This window comes from Anser brachyrhynchus (assembly GCF_964034855.1).
Source record: "Anser brachyrhynchus genome assembly, chromosome: 5".
NCBI lineage: Eukaryota > Metazoa > Chordata > Aves > Anseriformes > Anatidae > Anser > Anser brachyrhynchus.
The window spans coordinates 62,245,259-62,269,526 of NC_137699.1; the positions used below are offsets into that span (position 1 = coordinate 62,245,259).

Sequence of the window (24,268 nt, forward strand, 5' to 3'; positions counted from 1 at the left end):
CTTCACAAGACAAAGTCAGGTAAGGCAGATCTAGAATGCACGTTTTATTTAAGTAAAAAAAAAAAATCAAAAAAAAAAAGAAAACCAAAAAAAAAAGACAACATGGTAAGGTATCAAGAACTTTTTATATTCTGACTATACAATAATATTCCTCTCTTTTTATTCACTGCCAAGGCTACTATAATGGATCTGCTCTAGGCTAATTTTTAAGGTTGTCCAGTTAAATTGTTTGAAGGTTCTTTAAACAAGGTGGCCTTTACCTATTTAGAGTTTCCTCTCAGAAACATTCATATATTATACAGGATATACAGATTTCGAAACGAGACACTTAAAAACACACACAACTATAGCCGCAACACTATCGTAGCTGCATTGTAGTGAGTACGTTGTTCAGCCAGCTGTAGACTCTGTATGTACAATTAGTTTTTATAGTGTTATTTACATAGATGGACTAAAAGCTATCTTTCATCTAAAAGGTAAAGGCTCTTGTGTTTAAGGATGTGCAGTTTCATAGCCCTGTGAAAAACACGACAATTATATACACTGTAAACAGCACAAGGCATGAGAATCTCCTCCTACCCCAAACAATCTCACAGGAAAGTGTATGTGCACTAATATTCCTCTTCCCCTTCGGCTCCGGCGCCTCTGGTCTTCTTGTGGAGAGCCCGGTTAAAGCTGTGGCAGGCAGGAACCCAATGATTGTCGTGAAGACCCAGCTTACAGCCCGGGATGCCCTTCTGAGACCTGTGGCAGCACATCCAGTACCCGGGCCCGTAAGGTAAAGCTTGACAGTATGGTTTGGGGTGCCAGCGGCACAAGGACACGTCCCCTTTGACATATTTCTTCTTGCACTGCTTGCAAGGGTCTTCTCTGTAGCGGGGGTCGCGGACCCAGCGCGAGTCCGCCGGCCGAATGTTGTAGTACTCGATGATGAATTTGAAGTAGTAGCAAGTACATTTGAGGGCGACCAGGCTCCGGGTGGGGAGCAACCCAAAGATCTTCACTATGATGTGGTGCGGCAGGAAGGCCATGTACTGCTGGGGCTCCAGAAGCTGCTGGATCTTAAACCTGGTCTCCAAAAAGTCATGCGAGACCTGCCTCTTCAGGCAGGAGGCGTCGAGTGCTTGCAAAGCACCTTCTGGGGGGGGACCAGAGAGGGCAGGCGGCTCTGGAGAGGCGCCGTTCCTGACGCACGATCTGTCAGACCCTGAAGCATCCTCGCCCTCGTTTTGGGCTACTTCTGGCTTTTCTTGGGCGCCTTCCCGCAGCGGCTGTTGCTCGTGAGCGGCAGGCTGGCCGGCCTGGAGGAAAAACAACCTCCCCGGGAGCGGATCTTCACCGGAGCCGGGGCGAGAGAGCTTCTCCTTCCTGCACCCCTTCTCGGTCTTGGTGACCGATATGCTGATGCACAGGGACTCCTTCCTGGCGGGATGCGGGCTCTGCTTTGGAAGAATCACAGCCTCCTTCGACGTACATTCGGCACTCGCGCTCTTGCTCTGCAAGGCATCCGCAGGCGCCCTGGCGGCGGCCGGCAGAGGCCGGGGAGGCTCCCCCCGCCTGTCGGCGTCGCTCCTGCCCGCCGTCATCGCCAACACCGCCTGAGCGAGTCCCGAGCCCGCGCTCCCCACGCGAGCCTCCAGCGCGGCAGGGAACGGCTGCCGAGCGCAGGCGGCGCCGTCCCACGGCTCCGCGGCCTCGCACCGACCTCCGCACCCAGCCTCGGCCGCCCCCGCGCCCCCCAGCCCCTCGCCCTGGCCCAGGGCGGCCGAGGAGGAGGCTCTGCCCGCCTCGCCGCCGGGCTGCGTGCCGCTGGCCAGGAGCACCCGCCCCACGTTCCTGCGGAAGCTGTTGTTGCGGGACAGGCCGCCGGCCTCCCGCTCGCTCTGGCGCCGCAGGCACTCCGACTCCAGCCTGGCCACCATGTCCAGCACACGCACCGGCTCGCCCTGCTGCTCGCCACAAGTTCCCCTCTCGTGTACCTCGCACGCCCCGGCGGCGGGGAAAGGGTCCGAGCTGGGGAGCGCTCCCTTGGGCTGAGCGCTCGGCCTCGCGGCGGGAGCCGGGGCGCAAGTTTTCGCGCAGTCCACCAGCAGAGCGCTCGCGCGTTGCTCCAGGAAGGCGACCATCTCTATCACGGACAGCGAGCGGCCCGGGAAGACGCCCTCGCCGTTGTCGTTGGCGTAGTGCACGGAGCAGTGCTCGATGCCACAGGCGAACGGCTCCGGCTGAGCGCACCGGGCGTTCGCCTCCCTCACGCGTTCCAGCTGGATCTTGGCTTTTTTAAGATCCACCGATTTTTTCCTTCGCTTGGCCGTCCTCCCGTCGATATCCCACGTGCTCTTGATTTTCATGGAGCCCAGGCGGTTGTTGCCGCTGCACTGCTGGGCTGCGAAGAAGGCGATCTTCTCCTTCGTGTTGCCAGGCTTCACCACAGCCCAGACATCCAGAGGCCCTTCCCCTTCTTCCCCCTGGTGGATGGTCGCAGACAGGGCGTTCTTCTTCTCCCTGGCGCTCGGACCATCCGCTGGGCATTTCCCACTCATATTGCACATATTATTTGGATAAAAAATTCCCAGAAGCTTTCGAGATGGAGCCACGAGGGAGGGTTTGGGGAAAACGCTCCGTTTGGTGCAGTTGTTGCTGTGTTTTTCTTCTTGTGCTGCTCTCTGATGGCTCGCAGGTGGGCCTCTCAGGGAATCCTGGCTTATTTCTGGAGATCGCTCTTTCTTCTGTAACTTGAGATATGGCTTTAAGTGCATACCAGAAACCCTAGAAAAACAGAAAGGGAAGAAATTATAGTTGCAAAATACGCCTGCCTGGAATTAGAGAAGAAGGCCCGGAGTAGGCACCAGCATGTCTCCTGCTCTACATCAAGCAGCCCACACCTCAAAAGAAACCACATGAAAAAGGAACGGCAGCGGCCGGGCTGCCATGTTCACCCTCGGAGAACTTCTACTCACGTCTCGCAACGGGATTACAATCTTAAGGGTAGCAGAGATCTTCCCACTTGAGAAATTTGTTTCCGGGGAGCTCCAAGGAGAAATCCTAATGCTTAACTTACGGTGGGTGCGCAAACATAGCTAGGGGTTCAGTACAGAGTTAGAGCAATCCTCCCGTCCATTCATCTCTGGGTCCAGTTGTAAGGCACCTGCGGGTCGAAGGGCTTGTCCTGACCTTAGCTGCCACTGCACAGGCTTCTCAGAAGATAAAGCGCAGTTAAAGCTGGAAAGGGAAATTAGCAAGCGCAATTATATTGACCAACAGAGCCCGGCAGATATCCACATTCCTACCACCACCTAATACCAGTTCCTTTGGTCCATCGGGAAGGGCAGACGCGGTGTGCTCTCCCATCAGGGTTCCTGCGCTACTCGTAAGACGCCTGCTCCAGAAAAGTGACAGGAGCCTCAGGCACGGCTGGAGAGAACCCCTTTCAAGCGAGCACCTTTACGGTCAGGAACCTACGAGCTGTGCAGGAGACGCCCAGAGGCTGCTGGCATTAGGGCAGTACCACTCGTGTGACAGTCCCCGGCTCTCCGTTCCTCCCTTCTGCCACACCTCCGCCTTCATCTCCAACGCAAAGCTCAAAAAAACCGCAGGAGCCCAGGGCACCGCCGCGTAGAATCCAATCGTCAGGAGGCTTCAGGCTCTTCCCCCAGAGCCACCGTGTAAGCGTATCACAGAACTAACTATAGGTTAGGTTTCTATGGCAATCTGGGAATTGTTACATTAAAAGGAGCCCTTTTGGAAACGGGGCTGATCCGTGACGGGTAGGTTAACGACACCGAGTTCAACGCCGCGTTCACCGGGAGCTGGTACGGACACAGCCGGGCACTGAACACATTTCCCCTCGCAGCTACCACCAAAACGTGGTTTTTTTGGTCGTTTCTCATCTAAAACCAACTTAATTAAAGGCTTCCACGCAGAGCTGCCCCGTGTATCAGCCAGCGCAGGCACTCAGTAAGTGCTGGTTGGTCTCCCTCCTGATTTTACAGGCAGATCACCTCTTCCCTGCAAGCTGAGAGCACCAAAGCCACCTTCACTGCAGCTACAGGGACAAAAGAGCTCCCGTCACCGTGGGTGCACCTACCCGGTCCCTGCCTTCGTTCCCTGCCCGTGCCTCCTGATGGAATTGGGGCACTTCCCAATTTAGGCTCCTCTGCAAAACGCAACGGAGCTATTTTCCTTCTCAGTTGGATGCTAAAAACTGAAATGACGCCCTAGAACTGGAGCTTCAGGGTGCTGAACCGGATGGGTAAGAGAGAACGGGAACTCGAGGCCGCCATGAGTTTGCTGGAGCCTGGTTTTCCGTAGGGTCTGCGTCATCTCTGCTGCACTTCAGGGCTGATCGGGGTCAGGCCACCGATGTGCCTGGGTCAGAGCCCAGCCCCGAGAGCGGCAGCTGAATCCCTGCAAGCAGCTGCTGCAGAGCCGGGCCTGCAGCCCGCCCTTCGCCATCCTCAGAGAGGTGCTTCCCAGGTGGAAAAACTCCCAGACGGAAAAAAGCTCCGGTGGCAGCTCACCGCAGCTCCCTGGGAAAAGGAGGTGAGCACGGTTAAACGCGCAGCCCTCCGCGTCGAGACCCCAGGAGCTAGGAAGGGAAGATCGGATTTCATTCCTGAGTTCTCGTGCCAGGGCGTTTGAAAGATGAGCCCAAATCTGGGTTAAAAAGGCTTTACTTGGAGCCATTCTCAGGAATCCGGCATTACAAATCAGCTCAGCACCCTTCATTAAGAGGAGCTGCAGATGAAGGTGAGATCAAGGTGTTACATGAACGGGAACAGGACTAAACTGGTTACCCCAACATGCTCAGAGGACATGTTTAGCCTGCAAAGTTGGTTCAGCTGCTCAAAGCTATTTCTGGTCTATGGAGAAAGACAAAGGGTAGAGCTATGCCTCACCTACTACGGATCGCTCGTTTCAGGTTCTATTTCCTCCTGCGTTTCAGTTAGTCTCTGGCTAGGCCAACAACACCATTTAAGGTTTAGAAGTTACGATTTACATAACAAAATTCTGCCTTAGTCAGAAATTTTATTGCCAGGGTAATTGCCTCATTTGAATTCCGCGTTCGTTGCAGCGTTTTAATGGCTCCAGATTTAAAGAAAACCTACATTTAACAGCTTCAGACAGCTGCAGAAGGAGGGCTGCTGCCTCCACCTGACCAGCTGAGTGGCAGTGCCGCTTGCCTCCAAGTTTTACAATGGGAACTCTCTTCCCTGCTGCCTGAAAAGGGATTTTGGTATACAAACCTTACCGGAAAGCGTTGCTCGGAAAAAAAAAAGAACCCTCACCCCCACCAACACTCACACTCCTTGCTGCAAACATTAAAAAGTTGGAGCTTCTAAACAAGCAGAACTTCGTCCCCGCGTGTCAGCAGCACGTTTCCTTTCTAGCTCCAAGAATTAGAGCAAGGATCCCCGGCAGAAATTGCTTTGAACGTGAAGCAGAGCTCAGTCCCCCCCTCCCAGCCTACCTTGTTTCTACAACACTTCAGTGCTGGCAAGCAGATAATTGTGGCTGCTGCAGGTGAAGTTTTTAAATATTTTAAAACACCAGAAATAGTTGTTAAAAGGTGAAGCCGCTGACAATTCCCTCTGATACTTCAGCACGATTCTGTTTGCTTTCCTCCACCCTTTAAGTTATCAAGCTTGCTAATTTTATCTTTAGAGACAACGACGCTTCAGAACTTCACGGAGCAAGCATAAAAGGTTTTTTCAGTCCCAAACGTGCCGTTTTGAATCGCTGATAAGAGATAATTCTGCCAGGAATGATCAGCACTGAAACAACCGGCAGCGCTGCCTTCTGCGCTGTTATCCCATCCTTAAGCCAGCGGAATAAAAGGGACACGGCTTTTTTGTTTTAATTTCTAATCAGCAGCGCCTTAGGCACGCAGAAAAACAGGATACTTACAGCTCTGGAATGACACCGCTGTTTTTACAACTTGTAACTCCAGCTCATTTTCACTACAGCTTGCTGGTTCCCACACTGGACTGATCCATAAATATATATATATATATATAAATATAAAAAAATATATATATATTTATATATACACCTTTACACATGCACACACACCTCTCCTCTCCCTACCGAAGGGAAGATCCATAAGCTGCTGCGCCAAGTTGACCAGAATCTTTCTGCATCCTTTTGCCTTTCTATATCTTGTAATTTCACAGCAGCCTAAAAATAAAATATCACCTTTAGTAGAAGCTCCAATGATGGAGGAAAAACTGGTAGAAAAGGCTCCATTTTGCCAGCTTCCTGGGATCACAGAGAGCCTACATGTCCCATCCTGCTCCTCGGGCTGGGCTCCCACAGTGCCCCATGAAGCCAGAAGGTTTCCTCTGGCCAGCAAGAAGAAGAACAACAAAACCCACAGTATGATACACTCCAACAGCACGTTCACACTGAGTTTTCTGGGCAAAGCACCGGAAGGTTTTATTAAGGCGAAAATTTCCATCAAAACCCCAAAGTTTCCTGTGAATTTCTTTCTGTAAACACTAACTGCAGTAGGCAAGAGTTCCTAGTATTGCTAACTGCGCGCGCCGTGCCAACTACAACTCTGAAAAAACCCTCAGGACATACTAACACGAGGCATCGGCCAAAAAAATAAGAGAAAGAAAAAGCCAACAACAATGAAAACCCAAGCATAACCTCTGGCAGGGCACGTCTCCTCCCTGGCATCCCATTTTTCTGACATAAAGCTGAGCTCCTCAGCACAGAACCGACAATTAGGGAGGACTGAGCACCGCGTGCAAGTTCAACCATGGTCAACCACTTGTTGTTTCTGGAAGGGCTCCGTGGGTCCTCTGGGCTCACTCTCCAGTACCGTTTCCATCCCCTTCGCGCTGCTGGGGCAGGCAGAGCAGACGGAGAGCTGCTTCAAAGGCATTCCACGGATTCTGCCGGGGCGGGAAAGTCCCAGCGTAGCAGCCAGGATGGACGATGCTCCGCTACTCACTGGAGCTTGTTCTGGCGCGTGGCGAACGTCCAAGCTCGGGAAAAGGCGGGTTGGGAAGCTCAGCGCTCCAGAGCAGGGCTGGTTCAACCTCAGCAGCTGTGGAAGCATTTCATTTCTAGAAAGCCCAGTCCTTTGCGGCACTAACTTCATGCTAAAGCAACTGCTCAGCATCCCCTCGTGCCTGTCTAACTGCATCCTGCGTCAGCCAGAGGAAGCAAGGATTGCTGCAGGCTTTGCAGGTAGACAGAAGGCATGTGAGTGCTGAAGCAAGGAGGAGCAGGAGGGAGCAGGAGCAAGGCATGCACACACGTGGGTCGGGGTTGGCCCTAGACAGCACATGAGCTAAATGCCAAGTAAATGCCCAATTCTTAACCTTGGGTCCCCCACAGCGTGTTCAACCACTTCAGGCGTTCAAATAACTTGTGGGGTGACGACACTCAAATATAGCTACGTGCACGAGATAAGAGTCATGCAAAAAAATGTCATCTTCAGCAAGAAGTTTCGGGTGACAGATTGCACGGCCCGGCCTGATGCGCAGGCAACTCAAGTTTGAGGGCTCCCACCCATTGATAAGGTTTGAACACGCTTCACAGTAAGCACATTCACATAAACCACGGTGTACTCCACTGCTTTCTACATTATAGACAAGAAAAAGTGGCATTTCTTCGCCAGTCTTCGGCTAAAAGCACTTACCATCATGTGAGCGATGTAGAACCGATTCTCTGTTGAGCCTCAAGAAGCTCAAGTCCGCGTTCCCTACTGCCCAACCATGCTACAGATGACACAGGGACGACCAAGCAGAGGGAAACAAAGTCAACTGAAAGATCTGGTGTTCAAAGTCACTCAAAGCTGGGCCGAAAACATTTAGCTCAGATGATGGGATAGAAAGCATGCCTGCGGTGCAACAGACAAGGACAAGAAAGAATCACACACATGGAGTCATTTGGAAAAAGGACGGTAAGGAAAGAAGTGCTGGTTTTCTCGGGCTTCTGCTGAAGGCAGATCAGAGCAGCACAGACAGACATTCCCCAACTCTCCAGAAATAACCATGTTTCCTCCTGGAAACATTATCTTTCTTGATGTAAGACTTGTTCTCTTATTTACTGCTGCTACAGGACCAAGATCTTTCTGGATATGATGGCACAACAAATTTCTTCAAACAAACACAAAGGGATGCTATTGAGCCTTCACTTTTGTGCACACACAACGAGAACGTGTGAAAGGTTGTAGGAATTAACCTTGGACTGCGCCATCAGTGAGAAACTCAGAGCTCAGAAGACAAAATAAGCAAAAGTAGATCTGAAGGCAAGTCACCGGTTTGTTCTTTTGAAACTCAAGACCTAAAGGAACTGGTTGAAGAAGGGGGCCACGCCGCGGTATAGAGGATTTCACTGCAGACAGAGCAGCCCAGGAGGCATTCTCCAGGAGCCAAAAGGTGTTTTCATTATAAAGAACACATCCCAAGTAAGAACTGAAGAAACTCCACTTGAATACATTCCTTCTCCCAGAAGGATACAAGAAACAACCACAAATCATCAGGTCAGTATCACCTGGAAAGTTAAAACTTAAGAAATCTAAAAAGTCTAGGAATAAGCTTAAGAACTGGTGCAGGGTTAGTCCCTGCACACATACAGAAAAAGAAATAGTAAAAGGTTCTCCAGTTTGTGAGAGAGGCTAGGGAGAGAAGTAGGGCTGCAAGCAAGGCCAGGGCAGAGATTAAGAGTACTCCAGGTACAGCACAAAGCACTAAATTTGAGTTTGCTTTTTTTTTCAAGGGGGTGCTAACAATGATCACCAGGCCACAAGGCACGGGGTTAATTTGAACAAGAACACTGGGAGGTGGCAGGGTGGGAAGATTAAAAAGCGTCACATAGATTGCAAGGAATGGCTCCTTTCAATTTGAGATTCCAAAACAGATCCATAAACTGCAGGGCAAGAAGATTTATAAACCTCTTGAAAGGCAACGTTCAGCGTTAATAAAACATGCGGCACATCGCAGGTGGTGCTGCAGGGGAGAAAGAGAAGGGAGAGAGATCTCAGCACCTCCAGGCCTGCTAGGCTGACTTCGATACAAAAAGGTGCTCTGCAAGAAAAGAGGATTACAAAGCCACAGATAAACAGGGGGGGGGAAGGAAGAGTTCAATGTGCAAGACTAACCTGAAGGTTCTCCAGAAAAGATCTATCTTTAAAAATGCCACGTACTGTGGTTTACTGATACAGACTTGCGGGGGCACGAGGAGATTTACTGGTTAAAACAGATTGACAAGAAAAGGTAAAACAGACGAAGAAGCTGGTTTAACAGCAGACAGTCCCAGGTGACGCTGAATAATAAAATACCAGCCTGGAAACCAAAGCCATGCCTCAGGAATCAGCCTGGGGAACGATTTGGGTTTGTTACAAGTGACCTCAGCAAGAACACTACAGGTGCTCTGGCAGAAATGAAAGGCATTACCAACACCGAGGAGGCACAAAGCTCCCAGAAATAGCAGCGAGGCAGAATCCGGAGGTACAGACGGCGATGCAGCAGAAAGCTGCAGAACTCCAAGATGTGTTGGAGTTACCGAGAGCGATGCGTTAGCTACCATAGACGCAGCTACGGCACCGAGGCAGATCTGTGATACATTCAAGGCATCGCTTCAAAGCCCTCCTACAAGGTCTCCTCTGGAGTTCAGCACACAGCTTTTGCCGTGACTCAGAGGAGACTCACCCAGGCTGAGAACAGCAGCAGTCACTATTCAGTAAGCTCCTTGAAACCATTGGGGTCATTTTGTGCTGCAAAACCACACGTGAGGGAATACTGCTGCATTTCCCTGAATACAGCAAAAGAGATAAATCACTGAAAATAAGCGGTCCTTATGTAAAAAAAATAAAATAAAATGACAACGCAAGGTCAAACAAATCTGTAAGCTGGCATGAATGTTCAGCCTGGGAATCAAAAGAAGGATTGCAACTGCACAGTTAGAACTGTCATCTTCGGTAACAGCCTCATCTATGGGAGGAGAGAAGAAGAGGTGTAATTGTTTTTAGGCTGGACTTCTAAGTTTACAAAAGGGATTATGAGACTGCTTGGGAAAGCGAGGAGCTGGGCTACCCAGGCAGTCTTTTCCAGCACTAAATTACTGTGAGACTAACATAGCAAGTATATGTTGTCTACATAACCACAAGGAACAAAGGTTAAAGTTTACTTTAAAACCACACAAATTCTGGAAATGAGAAATTTGGCTCTCTTCCTCCAGATTGAGGAAGTTGAAGAGTCTTGGTTTCAAAAAAATGCTTTTTTTTTTCCTCCAAGTAGCCTGAACTCAAACAAACTCGCACGTTCTTGCATTTGCATAAGCAAGCACAAGTTGTTCTGTACGGTGTTCCTATAATGAGACACAGTGAGAGGCGTTCACTTAATTGTCACATAAGCACAAGTGTTTGAAATCAATCGTGCACTTCTTCTGAATAAGAGACACAGGAGAGTGAGCGATACAAAATTTAAGCTTAAACTAATCCAGTTACTTACTCCTTAGTAAGACAAACCACAACAACGATCGCCAGTGTTTCGACTTGCTTTAAGCTGACTTCATGTGTTAAAGCCTACCAGGACAGGCCATCCTCCAATTGAGTTTTACTTCAAAGCCATATTCCCAAATTAACTTACAGCTGTTGCTAGAAAATATCAAGTACAAACCAAGCACCGTACCAGCTGTAGTTAGTCTGTAGTTGTCATCATCAAATAAAAGTGTCAAAAAAACACTTCTGCCCTTAGGCCATTACAACATCTCACTTAAAGAGTATCCGAAAGTAAGAACTGAGACCAACTAAGTGACACACAAGACAGCAAGAAAGTAAGCAGAAGGCCAAATTGGTACTAAATATTTAATTATAGGCGGACCAGCTGGTCTCTTCGTACCGTTTGACTTGATGGAAGGTGGAAGAAGAGGAATTCAGCGGTTCCCTGTGGAGGCCAGCTCTGCAGGAACTCTTCATCGTAACTACCTCTCCAGCTAAGGCACGCCGTCACAGCCAGTCCATCCTGGTTCACATGCAAGGCCCCCTCATCGGCGCTCCTTGCCCCGCACAGAGCCTCACCGTGTCTCTCCCACCTAGGAACTGAAGAAACGAGAGAGAAATAAGAAGACTGGGTTTGAGGACAGCGGCGATTTGAGGCGCAGATGTCCAGGACAAGGACCCTTTCCCAAGGAGGTGTGGGGGAGATATAAAATATAAATATATATATGTATACTACATATATATATATGTGCACACACATTTATAGACATATAAATACACACACATCCACATATATAAATCTAAAAGAACTTAAACATCTTATACTTAACATCACGCTGTTATTGCAGCTGGGGTTGAACGCCCCCAACACCACCTGCCTGCACACAGAGTGCTTCCTTCCCCTTATATGCGACTGCAGCCCCACCTGGGCGCCTCCCACGGGACATGCTGCCTTCCCAGTTCTATGCAAACAGGAGATGTCAAGATCTTCCTGCTTGTTAGCACAGCACCAGGCTTTGGAAGGGCAACTGCTGCCGGCGGTACGATTTGCCGCTTGCCAGGAGTTACGTTACCGTCCTCATCACAACAGCGTGGCGGATTTCACAGGGGACAAAAAAACATGCCGCCATGCAGCCTCCAAAGCTCGCGGAGGCTGCCCTGTCTTTGCATCACACGCAGATAAGACGGCCGATTTCACCAGAACACCACTGTGCTGCAGTATCTCTCGTTCGCACGAGGTTGCCGCCTTCTACGCCTTGTCCTTGGCACCGCCAGTATTACCGGCACTGTAACGTCCTTTGACGGTGAAAGAACAACAAGCAACACGTTGGAACACAAAAGGAACAAGTGACACAGCACAAGAGCCCTGGAAAAACTCAAATATTCAAGCCTGAGTCGCCAGTAAATTGTTCTAAAGATTGCTTGCTTCCTTCCCTCCGGAGGGCCATGCGCAACGATGCCAAAATAAAGGAACGCCACTTGAAGATGCTAACTGCAGAGCTCTGACCCCACAGTATTTGGGATTTATGGCAGCAGGTGGTTCTCCTTTTCAGCAGCTTTGCCCAGTGCTCTTACTGCTGCCCACTCCTGCAGCAGCATCTCCACGACACGGCCTGGCAGAGAGACAGAGACGGAGCCTCTCACGTCTCCCCTTTTAGCAACATCTGCCCGAGAAAAATCTGCCCTGCAGGAGAGCACCTACCTGTGCACGGCTCGGTTACTGCCTGGCCCTTGTGGTTTACAGCTCAGCGCTGCCACTAAGCACTCCTGGCCTGGGAAACCTTCTCCAACTTGTTAGCCACACGTGCTGAGAAAGTGGTTACGGATGACTTTCCCAGCAGGAGCACAGAAATTGGTTTATATCCAGCCGACCTTCTGCCTGCTAACGCAGTTTCACAATTCCTCTAGCGATGGGGAACGAGAGGTTAATCATTTGCCTATGTTTGAGCAAGCGGGAGCCTAAAATAATACATAAAATATTGTATAAACACATTCCAGTCTTTGTGAAGGAGTCTCTGCTGAGCTCTACGCAACGCAAAGGAGCCGAGCAGACCGAGGTGTTGCCCTGGCAGAGCTGGAGGACGAGTGCGCGCCCCCTGCTCCACGAATTCAGGAGGACAAGATGTCAGGCTGACATCAAAACTCAAAGCTTTGCAGTTAAACACCACCTTTGTTAGGCTGCCCAGAGCCTAAAACAGGAACCGACCTGCAAGAATGAAACCTAGGCACAAAAATCAGGCATTTGGGATGTTTTGTAGGCTGTAAAATATATGTTTACTAACAGAACTTTATGAAAAACCCAAAGTTAAACACAAAATCATTACTTTCCCATGCACCACCAGGAAGAGGCACCAAAATCCTGACTTTTATCCAAGCTTTTGTCTGGCTTCTCCTTCTGGCTTTACTGACACTAGCATTTCAGACTCAGCAGGAACTGTATCACAGAAACATTATTACATCCACACCCAAATAAACGCAGCCATACCACTCCGGGAATGCCAGGCACTTTCAAACTAGCTAGAAGCTCCCAACGTATTCCTGGCTAAGAACATCAGATGTTTTGTCTCAGTCCTATCCGTTTGCAGATCAGAATGAAAAAAGAAAAACTGAAAAATAAGCGATAAAAAGCCAGAAAAAAAAAAAAAAGGCAAACAAAGATCTCATTTGCAGCAAAGTTTGAGAAGCAAAACCACCAAACTCGTTCGGGTTTGGGCAGCCACGAGCTCAGTCCGAGCACCGGCATCACGCTGCAGGACGTCACGCGTTTAAGGAAGGACCAGCACCTACTACAGGCAAGCAGAAGCTGACAAAACAGACACAGGAAGATTCACCCGGGCACTGCAGCACAAGCACAGCTCCACACAAAGCACGCTTTTTCCCCCCCCCTCCTCTAGCTGCTGGTCTGCAGGCAAGAGCTGAAATGGGCTATTAATGCCAGCCATCTTCTGACAAATTCCTACTGTGTGAGCAGCAAAAAGCTGTGCCTGTGAATAAAAATTAAAAAAAAATAAAAAATAAAAAAAAGCAACAGCATCCAAGCTAGCGCAGAGATACTTACTGCCTTTTAACTACCACAGCGTTTCCGAACCGAGGCCGATCCTTAGCAGGAGGCGCTTCAGTCGTCTCCTTAGTTTTGCAGAGTTGGGCGCAGCCTGAAAAATCGAAATGCAGATGCACAGAGGAGCAGAGCAGAAGAGGAAAATAAGAGCCTAATCTTGTGGCTCTCCGTTCCTGAAGCCACCCCCAGACATATGCCTTTCTGCCTAAGATGTGGGAAGGACTGGGATTTTGGCAGCGGGCAGCATCACGCTCGCGCGGCGACGGACAGCGATTCACGGAACGGCCTCAAAGGATGGGCTCATCCTTTCAGAATATTTGCTGTCTAGGAAGCAGGCAGTGGTTGAGGAGCAGAAATCCCGCTGCTGGTAGAAGCGGAACAGCCTCTGCCCGCCTGAGCGGACAGGGAGCAGCTTTGGGATGCCCCCAGACATGGAGCAGCTTTGGGATGCCCTCCAGTGGTGTGGGACCGAGGGCTGAGCCCTCCACCCCAGCCAGGATGCAGAAGAAAGCAAAGGCAGGTATTTCAGAGGGAAACTCAGATGAATTAATACTGAAATACAGTCACTGGAAGGGACTGAACCAGTGCTGAGGCCTGGTAACACACAGCTATGTTTGGCCATTACCAAACAGCCCGTGGCAGCCCCTGCATCCAAACCCTTTCACTTTCTAGTCAAATACAGCAAGGATTTAGGATTTCGCAGGGTGGATTCAATGCTGTGTTTTATTTTACTTCAAACCGAAGTGTTGCTGTTCCAGCAGGGGCAGGAAGAACCACTCTTGCAGCTTATTCAACCAGTTTGTTTCCCAGACTGGTTCACTGCAAGCTAAAAACGGAGCAAAAAGTGGAAGGGGTAAAAAAACACACCACCGAAACCCAACCCCACAGCAGAAGTCTGAAAAGAACAAGGGGGCTTGGAGAAAACCACATTAAAAAACAGCTAAAGAGAAAGGCACGGTAATACCGACCTATTGTAAGCACTTTAAAGAACGACTTTTTAACACCAAGTTCATCAGCTGGATTTTATTTAGCTAACAGAACGGTTTCAAGCAAAGAGAAAACAAGCATGTTTTAGCTAAAACTGCCTTAAGAGCTTTACAGTGAACTCACATTTGCGTTTCCATCCACCTGCAGCTGGAAACCGACCCTCAAATGAAACGGGGTATTTCCTAAAGGCACTGCATCCACCTCAGAACCGTCACGAGACAGGTTAATTAACACCTGCAGCCAGATGAGATTCTCTGTGTCCTGTCGGACTCCGCAGACCGGCCGTTCGCCGTCAGCAGAGAGCTGCAGGAGCCGCCACCGCCGCGTCTGCCTCCCGAAGCCTCGTGCTCAGCTTCCTGCTCGATGGCCAAAAGCCGCGGCTCCGCACGGACCCGAGGTTATCTGATCTCAGCGCCACGAAGCTGCCACGGGGGCTCAACAGGCGCAGCCTCCTGCGTCTATTTGCGCGCTAAAACCTGCTGCTGCCACTGCTTCCCCTTACTAAAAGCCAGAGCAGCCCAAGCGGCAGGCTCTCAGTACCTCTGCCCTCGGGTCTATTCCCCACCAAATTCAGCCCAGCCCTCCTCCAAGCTCCTGCCCATATTCCTTTCCCCGGATTACACCAGAACGAGCGGTTATTTAACCAAAATGTGGAGATTCCCACCCGTATTTGAACTTGGGCAGGGCGCTGGGGAATACAGCACGGCCTCACAGCCATTTCGCTCACCCTAACTCCTGCCGCACCGGGGTCTCGCCCTCCTCTTCCTCCCAACGCTTTCATGCCCTCCCTCGTGTCAGGACTGTCCCATTTCCATCTGAAGCAGCTCAAGGGGCTAAACGAGGAGAAAATTAACCCCGAGAGGCAGGCTCCCTGAGCCCAGCAGGCACCGGCACAGCGCAGCAGGATGAGGTTCTCAGCAGCTGAGGCTGGGTTCAACCATATCAAATCCACACCTTGAATCATGCTGGGAGAAGCGTCCGCCACAAAAGGGTTTCTATATTCTTTCCAATCAATGGAAATAAAGTTTTTAAAGTAAAATAGAGCGTTTTGGGAGAGGGGAACAAGTGCCTGGGCTCCAAAGCAACATCTGACTGCTCGCCATCACCAGACATCACTACCTACCAGAGCAATAAGCATACGAAGTGCTTGTCCTAACGTAGCACTACAGGGAGAGCCTGTCTTCCCCTCCAAGACCAGGTCAATAAAGAACGAAAGGTTTCCAATTTGTAGCTCTCGCGTTTTCTCCCCTTTAGGTGTGGTGAGTATTGGAACGATAACGTCGTCCCCTTTCCCCTCGAAAGGAAAATCTCAAAAGGGAAGAAAAGGAAAAGCTAAGCTCTGCTGCCCCTTGCTGACCCTGTACTTCAGTACTGGAGACGACAACAAAATGTTTCCCTTGCTCAACTATTCCTGAAAGGCTTCAGCTGTCCTGCCGAATTCGGTTAAGGACATCATCTGTTGCTCAACCGGGGAGGGGGGGAAGCTGAGAACTGGCTCATTAGATTTGTTCTGCTTGATCCAAGAGGAAAACAAAACCAGGGAACCCGTTGCGTGCCAGCGCTGCTGCGGTGCTGGTGACAAAACACCCAGAGATCCCACGTTACTCCGCTTTCTCGATAGCTGCCACCTCCTTTGGCACTTGCCGTCACCGCAGAGCGTGTGGCGTGCCCCGAATGGTAAGCAGGGGGTGGCCGAACGTCCCCCAGCAGGGCTGCAGCTGCCGGGCCCCTGGGTTGCAGGGTCCGGGGAAAGGCTGCCATGCCCTGCATTCGGGGCCGCGTGATGCGTGAGCCCCGTCTGAATTATTTAGCATGTAAAACCAGATTTGTTTTGCTATGCAGATTGTGAATTAATGGAAGCTCGGCTGAAAGGCTACTTTCTTGGGGCGAGGGGAAGGAGAAAGCTTCCAGAAGCCTTCCTATTATAGAAGCAATAGAGCTGGTTCCAAAAATAGTAGGCGAGCACTCCCAGCGCTCCGGAGACGTTGTGCCCTGGTTTTATAAGGCTCAAGTCTCCCTGGATTGCTCATGTACGTGCAGGGAACGCTCGAAATGACTGAAAGATGCAGAAATGACGTTAAATGGGGAGTTTTAGGACAAACACCAGACAGAGAAATCCAAACAGACTAGATCAACTGGGATACCAGCAGAGAGCAACCTGTCCCACTCCAGAGACGGATAAAACCAGAAAGCAGACTCCCATCCTTCTCAAGAACACAGCGTTAGTTTGCTCAAGAAGATCCCGATTACTAGAACAATGACGTTGCAGATTAGGATTGTCAACAGCAATTTCATCACCCTGTTTTGCTTTTGGATGCCAGGGACCCTGGCCGGGGAGGTTCACTTGACTCATTTTGGCACACACCCGGCTAGATTCGGTCTTGCTGCAATAACTACCAAACAGACCATCACACGGCCTGCCTGACAGTAATTACTCACTGGTTAGCCAGTAATAGTTCGTTAGCGATCCAGCACAACAACACAACCCACTCTTGGAATTAAAGTCTCCTTTAACAACAGCATTTACAACCCAGTGAGAATAAAACCGGTGTGCAATACTCCTCTGACTACAAACTCACCTCTGAATCTCCGTACTCCAGTGCAGGACTGGCTGTTTTACTGGTATATACTGGCAAACATCAGCAGGAAACTAAAAATCTCATACTTGACACCATAAGGTAAGAAGTCCCCCTGCACCATGGCATACGATGAATAGTAGTAATAGTTTCTGCACATCTTTTGCTGGGATATGAAACGGCTTCTAAAGTAAAAGACAAAACCCACAGCTCACCTTTAGATAGCCACTACACACACAAATCCAGTTCCTTCTTTAGCACTTTGTTAATAAGGAAAACCCCACAGCAGGTCAGCTGGTATTTAACACCAAATTTATCAGCTTTGATGTTTAATTTGCTGAATACAGCCCCAACTTGTTTGGACCAGCCTTTGGGATGTCAGTTCTGCTTTCGCGTGCAGAATGTCCCATACACCGAGCACAGGTCCAGCAGCGTAAGCTGTACCTCATTTCTGTTTATTTCTGCAGAATCTTTCCCTTTAACCAAACAGCTACGTTGTGGATTTCTCTGTCCTATGCCGCTGCAGACTCTTTCCCAACAAATCCCAGTCATAAAAAAAGGACAAAAGGTGGATTCATTCAGCCAGCCCACTGCAGAACTGAGAAGTTACGATATTCACTACGCATCTCAAAAGCATCCAGATTTTTCCTAGGGGTCTCCAAAACCATATTCAGCAACTGGAAGCCTTGCTACAGCACCTGAAACACTACACTAAAGATAGTGGTACTTTCACAAAAGTGTTTTATAACTAACTGTGCTATTTCTGTACTTCAAAATGCCCAATTCTCTGTAATATACTCGTGCATCCACCCTGTTCCCACATAGTAGCATCTTCCACAGTTTTTACACCAATGTGTCTCACGATTTGTCATGAAATCTTAAAATCCTTTCAAATTTCTGCTTAAACTGGGAGACTGCTGATGCCCAAACTTCATTTTTTTTCGTAGAAAACTATCTTTCATCTTGCCAGGACGACGTAAAGATGCTGAACTCTGAAATTTCTATGCGAGCCGTTTACAATATCTTTGTGATTTATGAATTTAGGAAAACTGTTAAGTTAAGTATACCCAACTTCAGGACAGATTACACACAATAGGAAGCTCAAACTATATTGCTCGTAACATTTTATAGCTCAGGACATTTTCTGTTAAGGACAGAAAACTTGTAACGGAACAGATTTATTAGAAGCATTTTAAAACAATCCATCCACAAAAAGCAGACCACCACCCATACCCTCCCAACAAGTGTTGGATTCACTGTCCTTTCCACTGGTACCTTACTTAATAAAAAAAAAGCCCACAAAGAACAGGCTACAATCTCAGACAAAAAAAAAAAAAACATAAATATTACTCATTAGCATCAGGCTCTGATGTGGTCTATGGATGAATTAATTAAAAGAAAATGCTGTTCTGATGTATAAATTTGGTTCAGATGTATAGTCAGCCATATGCTACAAAACGTATACAGTAAAACTCAGAAAATTTGCACCAAAACCCATCACCGACTCTACCAAAGAAGCCTGGTCTTACATATTTCCCAGCTATCTAATTTGAGCTGCAACCTGGAATACCACATCCAACTCTAAAATGATTCATACGTCCACATCCAAGCAGCAGCTCTGAAAGGGAAGACAGACTGCATTTTGGACGCAGAGGTTTAGCCCTTTATTTACCAGTTAATCCCCCCCACTGCTCCCCAAATGGCCTTCACTCTGTGCTTCACCGAGGAACTCGAACCGCCTCAAAACTCCTGTCCCCAGTGACCAGCAACCTGAGAAACCACCAGTCTGTAGAGAAAGCAACTCCACACTATTATCATCATTTCCTTAACTACTTGTCTCGGTGCTGGTGGCGGGGTTTTAGTGGTTGGAGACATCAGGGGTGGCCTCTGTAGGAGCAGGCTGGGGGTAGGCCTCTGCAGGAGGAGGCCGGGGCTGCGCCATGTTGGATATTGCCAATCTTCCCTCTTCATTAGAGGATTAATGTTGTGGTGCCAGAGATGTTGGCTCACTGCAGGCAGGATCAGGCCCCCCTCATTTCAATCCAGCAGCCGATTTTTCACCTAGCACCGTGCGTTGTGCTAGTGTCTCTCCAACAGCCCCAGGCCTGCAACATGAAGTCACGCACGCGCGTGGCACTGAAAGGGGACAGCGGGGTGTCAGAGCCGGCAAAATAACGGTGTAATCCAAACCACAAATAGAAGGAATAAGACAGCAATGCAGATCACGGCACTGCTCAGAGCAGAGCCTGCCCAGGAGGGCACACAGGGAGAGAGCAGAGCATCAGAGAGCGGAGCCGAGGCCACACAAACGCAGTGAAGGATCCAGGGAACGCCGTCTGGATGCCAAGGATGTGCCTCACCTCTAAAATGCTCTGCAGCCGGCAAAACACTGAACCTGGCCGAAGAGACCAGAAAGGCTATCTAAAACTCCAAAGCACCGGCGTGCAACCTGCGACACATTCAGGCTGAAGCGCTGGAGATGAAGACAGAAGGCAGGCAACAGCATGTGCTAAAAATCTTTCCCCAGCCAAAGTATCTGCTTGTTTTTATACAAATTCTTTAAGAAAGAACATACACAGAACGTCTTCTGCTGAATTAACTCAGTTACAGATAAGCTTGTTTTTTTGGCAGGTAAATGACAGTAGAGACCAGCATGTAAAACAGTATTTTCTGTATGACTGTTTCAAAAGGCCGTTGAAAAATCTAAGCTAATTTTGAAACCTACCAATTCTGTGGATCTTTAGATCTTTTTTTGGCTACATTTTGAAGACTTCTGCCATTAATAACTCAGAGTTACTTGATGCAAAAAATAGTTTTGCATTTTTTCAAAGACTTGTACTTGCTATGCCTAGCAACTAACACCATTAAATTTTCAGAAATTCCAAGCATAGCACAAATTCTGCCATAATTCAGTTTTCAGAGAAAAAAGACAGCCAAAAATTTAGCAACTAAACTTCCGCATGTTCAAGTACTCTGTTAACTGTGAGAACGGGCGCTGCATATCTTTCACTTTTCATCCTTATCTTCAAAATTCAGAAACACGTACCTACAGCAGGACACCAAAAATTCTTGATGCAATTCTTTTTGGGTTTTGAAGTATGAACTTCCTACAGGCTCATCTGAAAACATCATGTCTGTTTCTGTTTCACACAACTTTAAGACTTTTTGGTGCAAAAACATCCTTATAAACAAGGCAAATGGGGAAAATATGCATTACTCTATAGCTCAGTACTCCCTCCCCAGTACAAACAATATAGTCTTCACAGGGTTTCCACCTCTTGGATAAAACACTAGAAATAGGAACGAAAATAAGGAAACAAATCAACAGGAAACCAAGCAGAAAATAGAGTACCCCAAACTGTTTTTTAAAAAGGGTGGTTTAAGTGAACCAGATTTTGAGCTGGGGTTTGTTACTTTGCTGTGAAAATACTCAGCACATTTTTAGGCTTCCCAACGGAGCAGCCGGTGTGAGCACATCGTACAACAGAAGAACATAACCTTACAAATTAAACATGCCAGCTCCAGAGTTCCTACTCATCGCGCTGGCTTTCGTCAACAAATTGCTACCAAATCCCTTCCCTGAAAGCCAGCTGAAGCTTGCTAGCCTGAAAACTGAATTACTGAAGTAATAATCAAGCTGTATCAGCTTGATCTCTCTTCATTTAACATCTCGTACTAATTTTCTGTGAGCTTGCAGGAAATAGTTTCAAACAGCTCCCTCAAGAAAATAAGTTACAAGCCTTAGTTTTTTTCCATTCTGAGCCATCCCTGCACTATTTCATAGCTCTGATAATTGTACCACTGACTAACCTCCAACTGGGAATAACTGTTTTTATCATCAGTATTAAAAACAGTCCCTCACACTGTTAGGAATCTGGAAACTCATTGTAGCTGCATCCCACCCTTCAGCCTCTCAAAACACTACAGAGTAATGAAACTATGTGCTGAAACCAGAGGATCCCTGTGCTGAACAACTCCTGTAATTTCAGGGTAATTACAAGTGCTTCCTCAGAGAAGGCAGCCATGGAAGTTTGATTATTGATTTTAGAGGAGCAAGTGACACGAGAGCTTAGAAAACCAAAGCGAACTTCACATTTTCCATACAGGACTGGGAAATATAAATTATCCTTAGGAGCACAGCAGTAAGGCGTGTGCCTCACACGCTCACCTAGTCTCGTAGCACTTGGGTTGTTTTTCAAAGTACAAAGATTTGTCTGCAGTTTTCATTTCCTGATACTCCATTATCTCGGTTTTTACAGATTAGCCAGGAGAGTGACCAACTGCTCTCGGAGAAGCAGCAAGATGCAAAAAATAACAGTTCACAGAGCAGTGGATTTAAAAACCAGATTTTAATTACCTGGAGGCACAGTTGCCAAGTAGACGGCAAAGAGCCTGTGCATCACATAGAGACAGGAAAATCCCCCTGGGTTTATTTCACAGCCAATTACAGTGGATTAACCTATTAGTAAGAGCAAAAAAAAATAAAAAAATTTTCACATGCAAGTTTCAACAACCTGAAAAAACCATTGCCACTCGTACTTTGATACACAGGATTAGCAAGCTGTTTTATCACGCTTCCAGTCATCGCCGTCCATAAACACACCCTACAAGGGACCTCTCCCTCTTTTTTAATGCATCTTCTGTCATTGTTTCCCTCTCAGGGACTGACATCCCTCTTGGCTTCCTGCTTGGAGTCTCGTTTCATACACCCATTAGGACTGTTGTCGGTGTTGTGTTGACAAGAGGTATCAAACACCTCCAAAACTTTAAGACGTCCCCTTGCGCAAACTCCCAGGTGCTCGTGTTATTCACTTCTGCCTCTGTTAGATGTCACCACACAACATCTGTCGGACAGCAAAGCACCACTGCAGCTTTCCAGGATCGCTGTGCTCAATACTGGGTGTGCCTACTTTTGTTTGGTATCGAGTTCGTTCTGCTGGCTCCACTGCAAGAGCAAGCTCCGTGGATAGCGCAGTTCTCCCCCACCTCCACAAACATCTGTTACTTTTCTAAGTTCTCCAGACTTCCTTCCCCTTTTACCGTATCACAAAGCCTCTCTTTTTAGCCAGGCTGCCTTCTTGATAGTCCATCACCATTATCTTGTTGTTCGCTGCCGAGCAGCGTGAACCACTAAATCTTGCAGAGCTTCCAGCCCTTTCAGCTCAAGGCCAGGCACCAAATCCAAGCATCCTGATTTAGAGAGATGGTTGCTAAATTCCTTCCCTGCCTCTTTTTTTTTTTTTTAAACACTCTTCAGCTTCCTGTCCTGGGAGGCAACCAAACTGCTGTAAGAAATGCCAGGTTCTGTTAAATATCCTCCATTCCCGTGACACCGAATATTCAAAACAATTAGGTTACTTCCAAATCTTGCCCTGTAACAGCCTCTGTTCCAGAAAGCGCAGAGATGAGTGAAAATTACTTCAGCCCGAAGGAGTTTTAGCTGGTCGTTTGCTGAATCCCACAGCGTTTCGAGTTAGCATTCAGGCTTGGCACAACCACCCATCCGCTCCAACACACAGCACAATGTCACCCCTCAAAACCCTACTGTTCGACCCAAAGGCAGCTTTCCCCCCCCCCTTTTTATTTTTTTAAGGGTGCGTCAGCTGCTAGCTGAAAGTGGGAATGCTTCATTTAGCACATACACTTGTTAAACTGCTCACAGCATGCAAATAAAATACCGCATTGTGCAAAAGTCATTCAGTCTCCCCGTCCGTAGATATGAGCAATGGAACCGTGTCCAGGAAAGAGAAACTTGGAACGACGTGCAAGTATTTCAGTCCCTTATTCCCAGTATTCCCATCCTGCAGTGAAGCCCGCAGCACTGCCATGCAGAGGGGTGACCACGTTGAGAAGCTGCTGTACGGAACGGGTGGGAAAGCTACCATTCTCCGTCCTTGCCCCAGTACTGCACCCTTTTATTTGTAGTTATTGCTGCAAACTGCCTTTTTTTTTTTTTCCAGACAATGGTTGTGTTATTATAGGTACCTTCATGCCGTGCCAAAGCACATACACACAGCAATTCAGAACAATCAGCCTTGTTTTCATGGGAGCAAAGGTTGCAGCCAAATGAAATGGGTGGAGATCACATTAAACAATCTTGGAATCTGCTAATAGGATATAGGAAAATGTGACCATAATGCAGATGCAGAGTTCCCCTTTCACCTTCCAATGTTATGGATAAAATAAAAGCTTTGGAAAACCAATTAAACTATTTGAACAACATTAAGCAAGAAGAAGTGGTCTCGGTATGCTAACAAGAGGCTCTGCTACTGAGAAGTTCTTCAAAATAAAAACAGAACAAGTCGCCCTTTCAAAGGTCTGAAACCAACGAGCAAGTTCCCCAGCCCCAGAACACCACCTGCTTAAAAGATACAGGATACCTGCAAGATGTCTGCTTATCCACTGTAAACAGAAGCTCACCACGACGAATGTTCCTGTCTTAAAGACACGATCAGATCCTCCTCTGCCTGAGAGGGGAATTTTCATAGTGAAACACCTCGCTTGGTCAGCCGTAACCTGCGTTCCCCTTGTTTGCTTTTGAGATGTGCATTAGTCAGCTTTCTCCTTCACAAATCTGATCGTGCCTCTGCACGATCGTACACTGAAGTCATGTCCTTGAGTCTGTGACATCAGTCTGTTGCCATGGAAATGTACAGGGCAGTCCAAAATTCAGTATTATGGCATCACTGCGGGATCAGGCAGCAGATCAAGCCAACGCCTGGGAGCTGGTTAATGCGGCACAAACAGCTACGACATCACGACCTGAACATTAACGTCTACCTGCACTTTATCTTAATATTCATAAATAGGCCTAGAAGCCTCTTGTCGAGAAAGATGACCCAGGCTGTCATTAACGTCATGACGAAGAGGCAAGCCCTGATGCATCAGTAAAGAAGGGCAATGTGTTTCCAAGGATGGCCACGAAGTATGAGGAAAGTTCAGCTCTCAGAATAGAAGCTGCCATCTGCTCCTAAGGCAACACCAGAGCTGCCCGGAGAGATCAGCCAGAGAAACAGGGGTGGCCCCCTTGGCACCCTGATCAAGTGCTAGGTTGCGCATGGTCTTTCTGGAAACGAGAGCACGGTGTCACAGCGCTGTCACCCTTCTGGAAAAGAAGGCGTTACATAAGACACGCTTCCTCAGTTTTGAGCTTTGGCTGCGAAGCAAAGACCGGTTCATCATTAACCCAAC

At 48.2% G+C, this 24,268-nt stretch overlaps 1 protein-coding gene across 9 annotated transcripts in view; it reads right to left on the bottom strand.

The window, feature by feature from the left end:
- Window positions 1-20: 20 nt before the first annotated feature.
- FBXO34 (F-box protein 34) overlaps window positions 21-24,268 on the bottom strand; it is a 37,585-nt gene continuing 13,337 nt past the window's right edge. For 5 of the 9 annotated variants that reach the window (XM_080593804.1, XM_080593802.1, XM_080593809.1 and 2 more), the window contains 2 exons: window positions 10,857-11,056; window positions 21-2,769 (listed from right to left, as the gene is read on the bottom strand). In XM_080593804.1, the coding sequence (XP_080449930.1) occupies window positions 612-2,769; window positions 10,857-10,933 (2,235 nt within the window). In that variant the 5' untranslated portion in view covers window positions 10,934-11,056 and the 3' untranslated portion in view covers window positions 21-611. Of the gene's footprint in view, window positions 2,770-5,470; window positions 7,055-10,856; window positions 11,057-13,514; window positions 13,609-21,434; window positions 21,537-24,268 lie in introns of all 9 variants that reach the window. The other 4 variants (XM_080593803.1, XM_080593808.1, XM_080593810.1 and 1 more) reach the window with 3 other exon arrangements.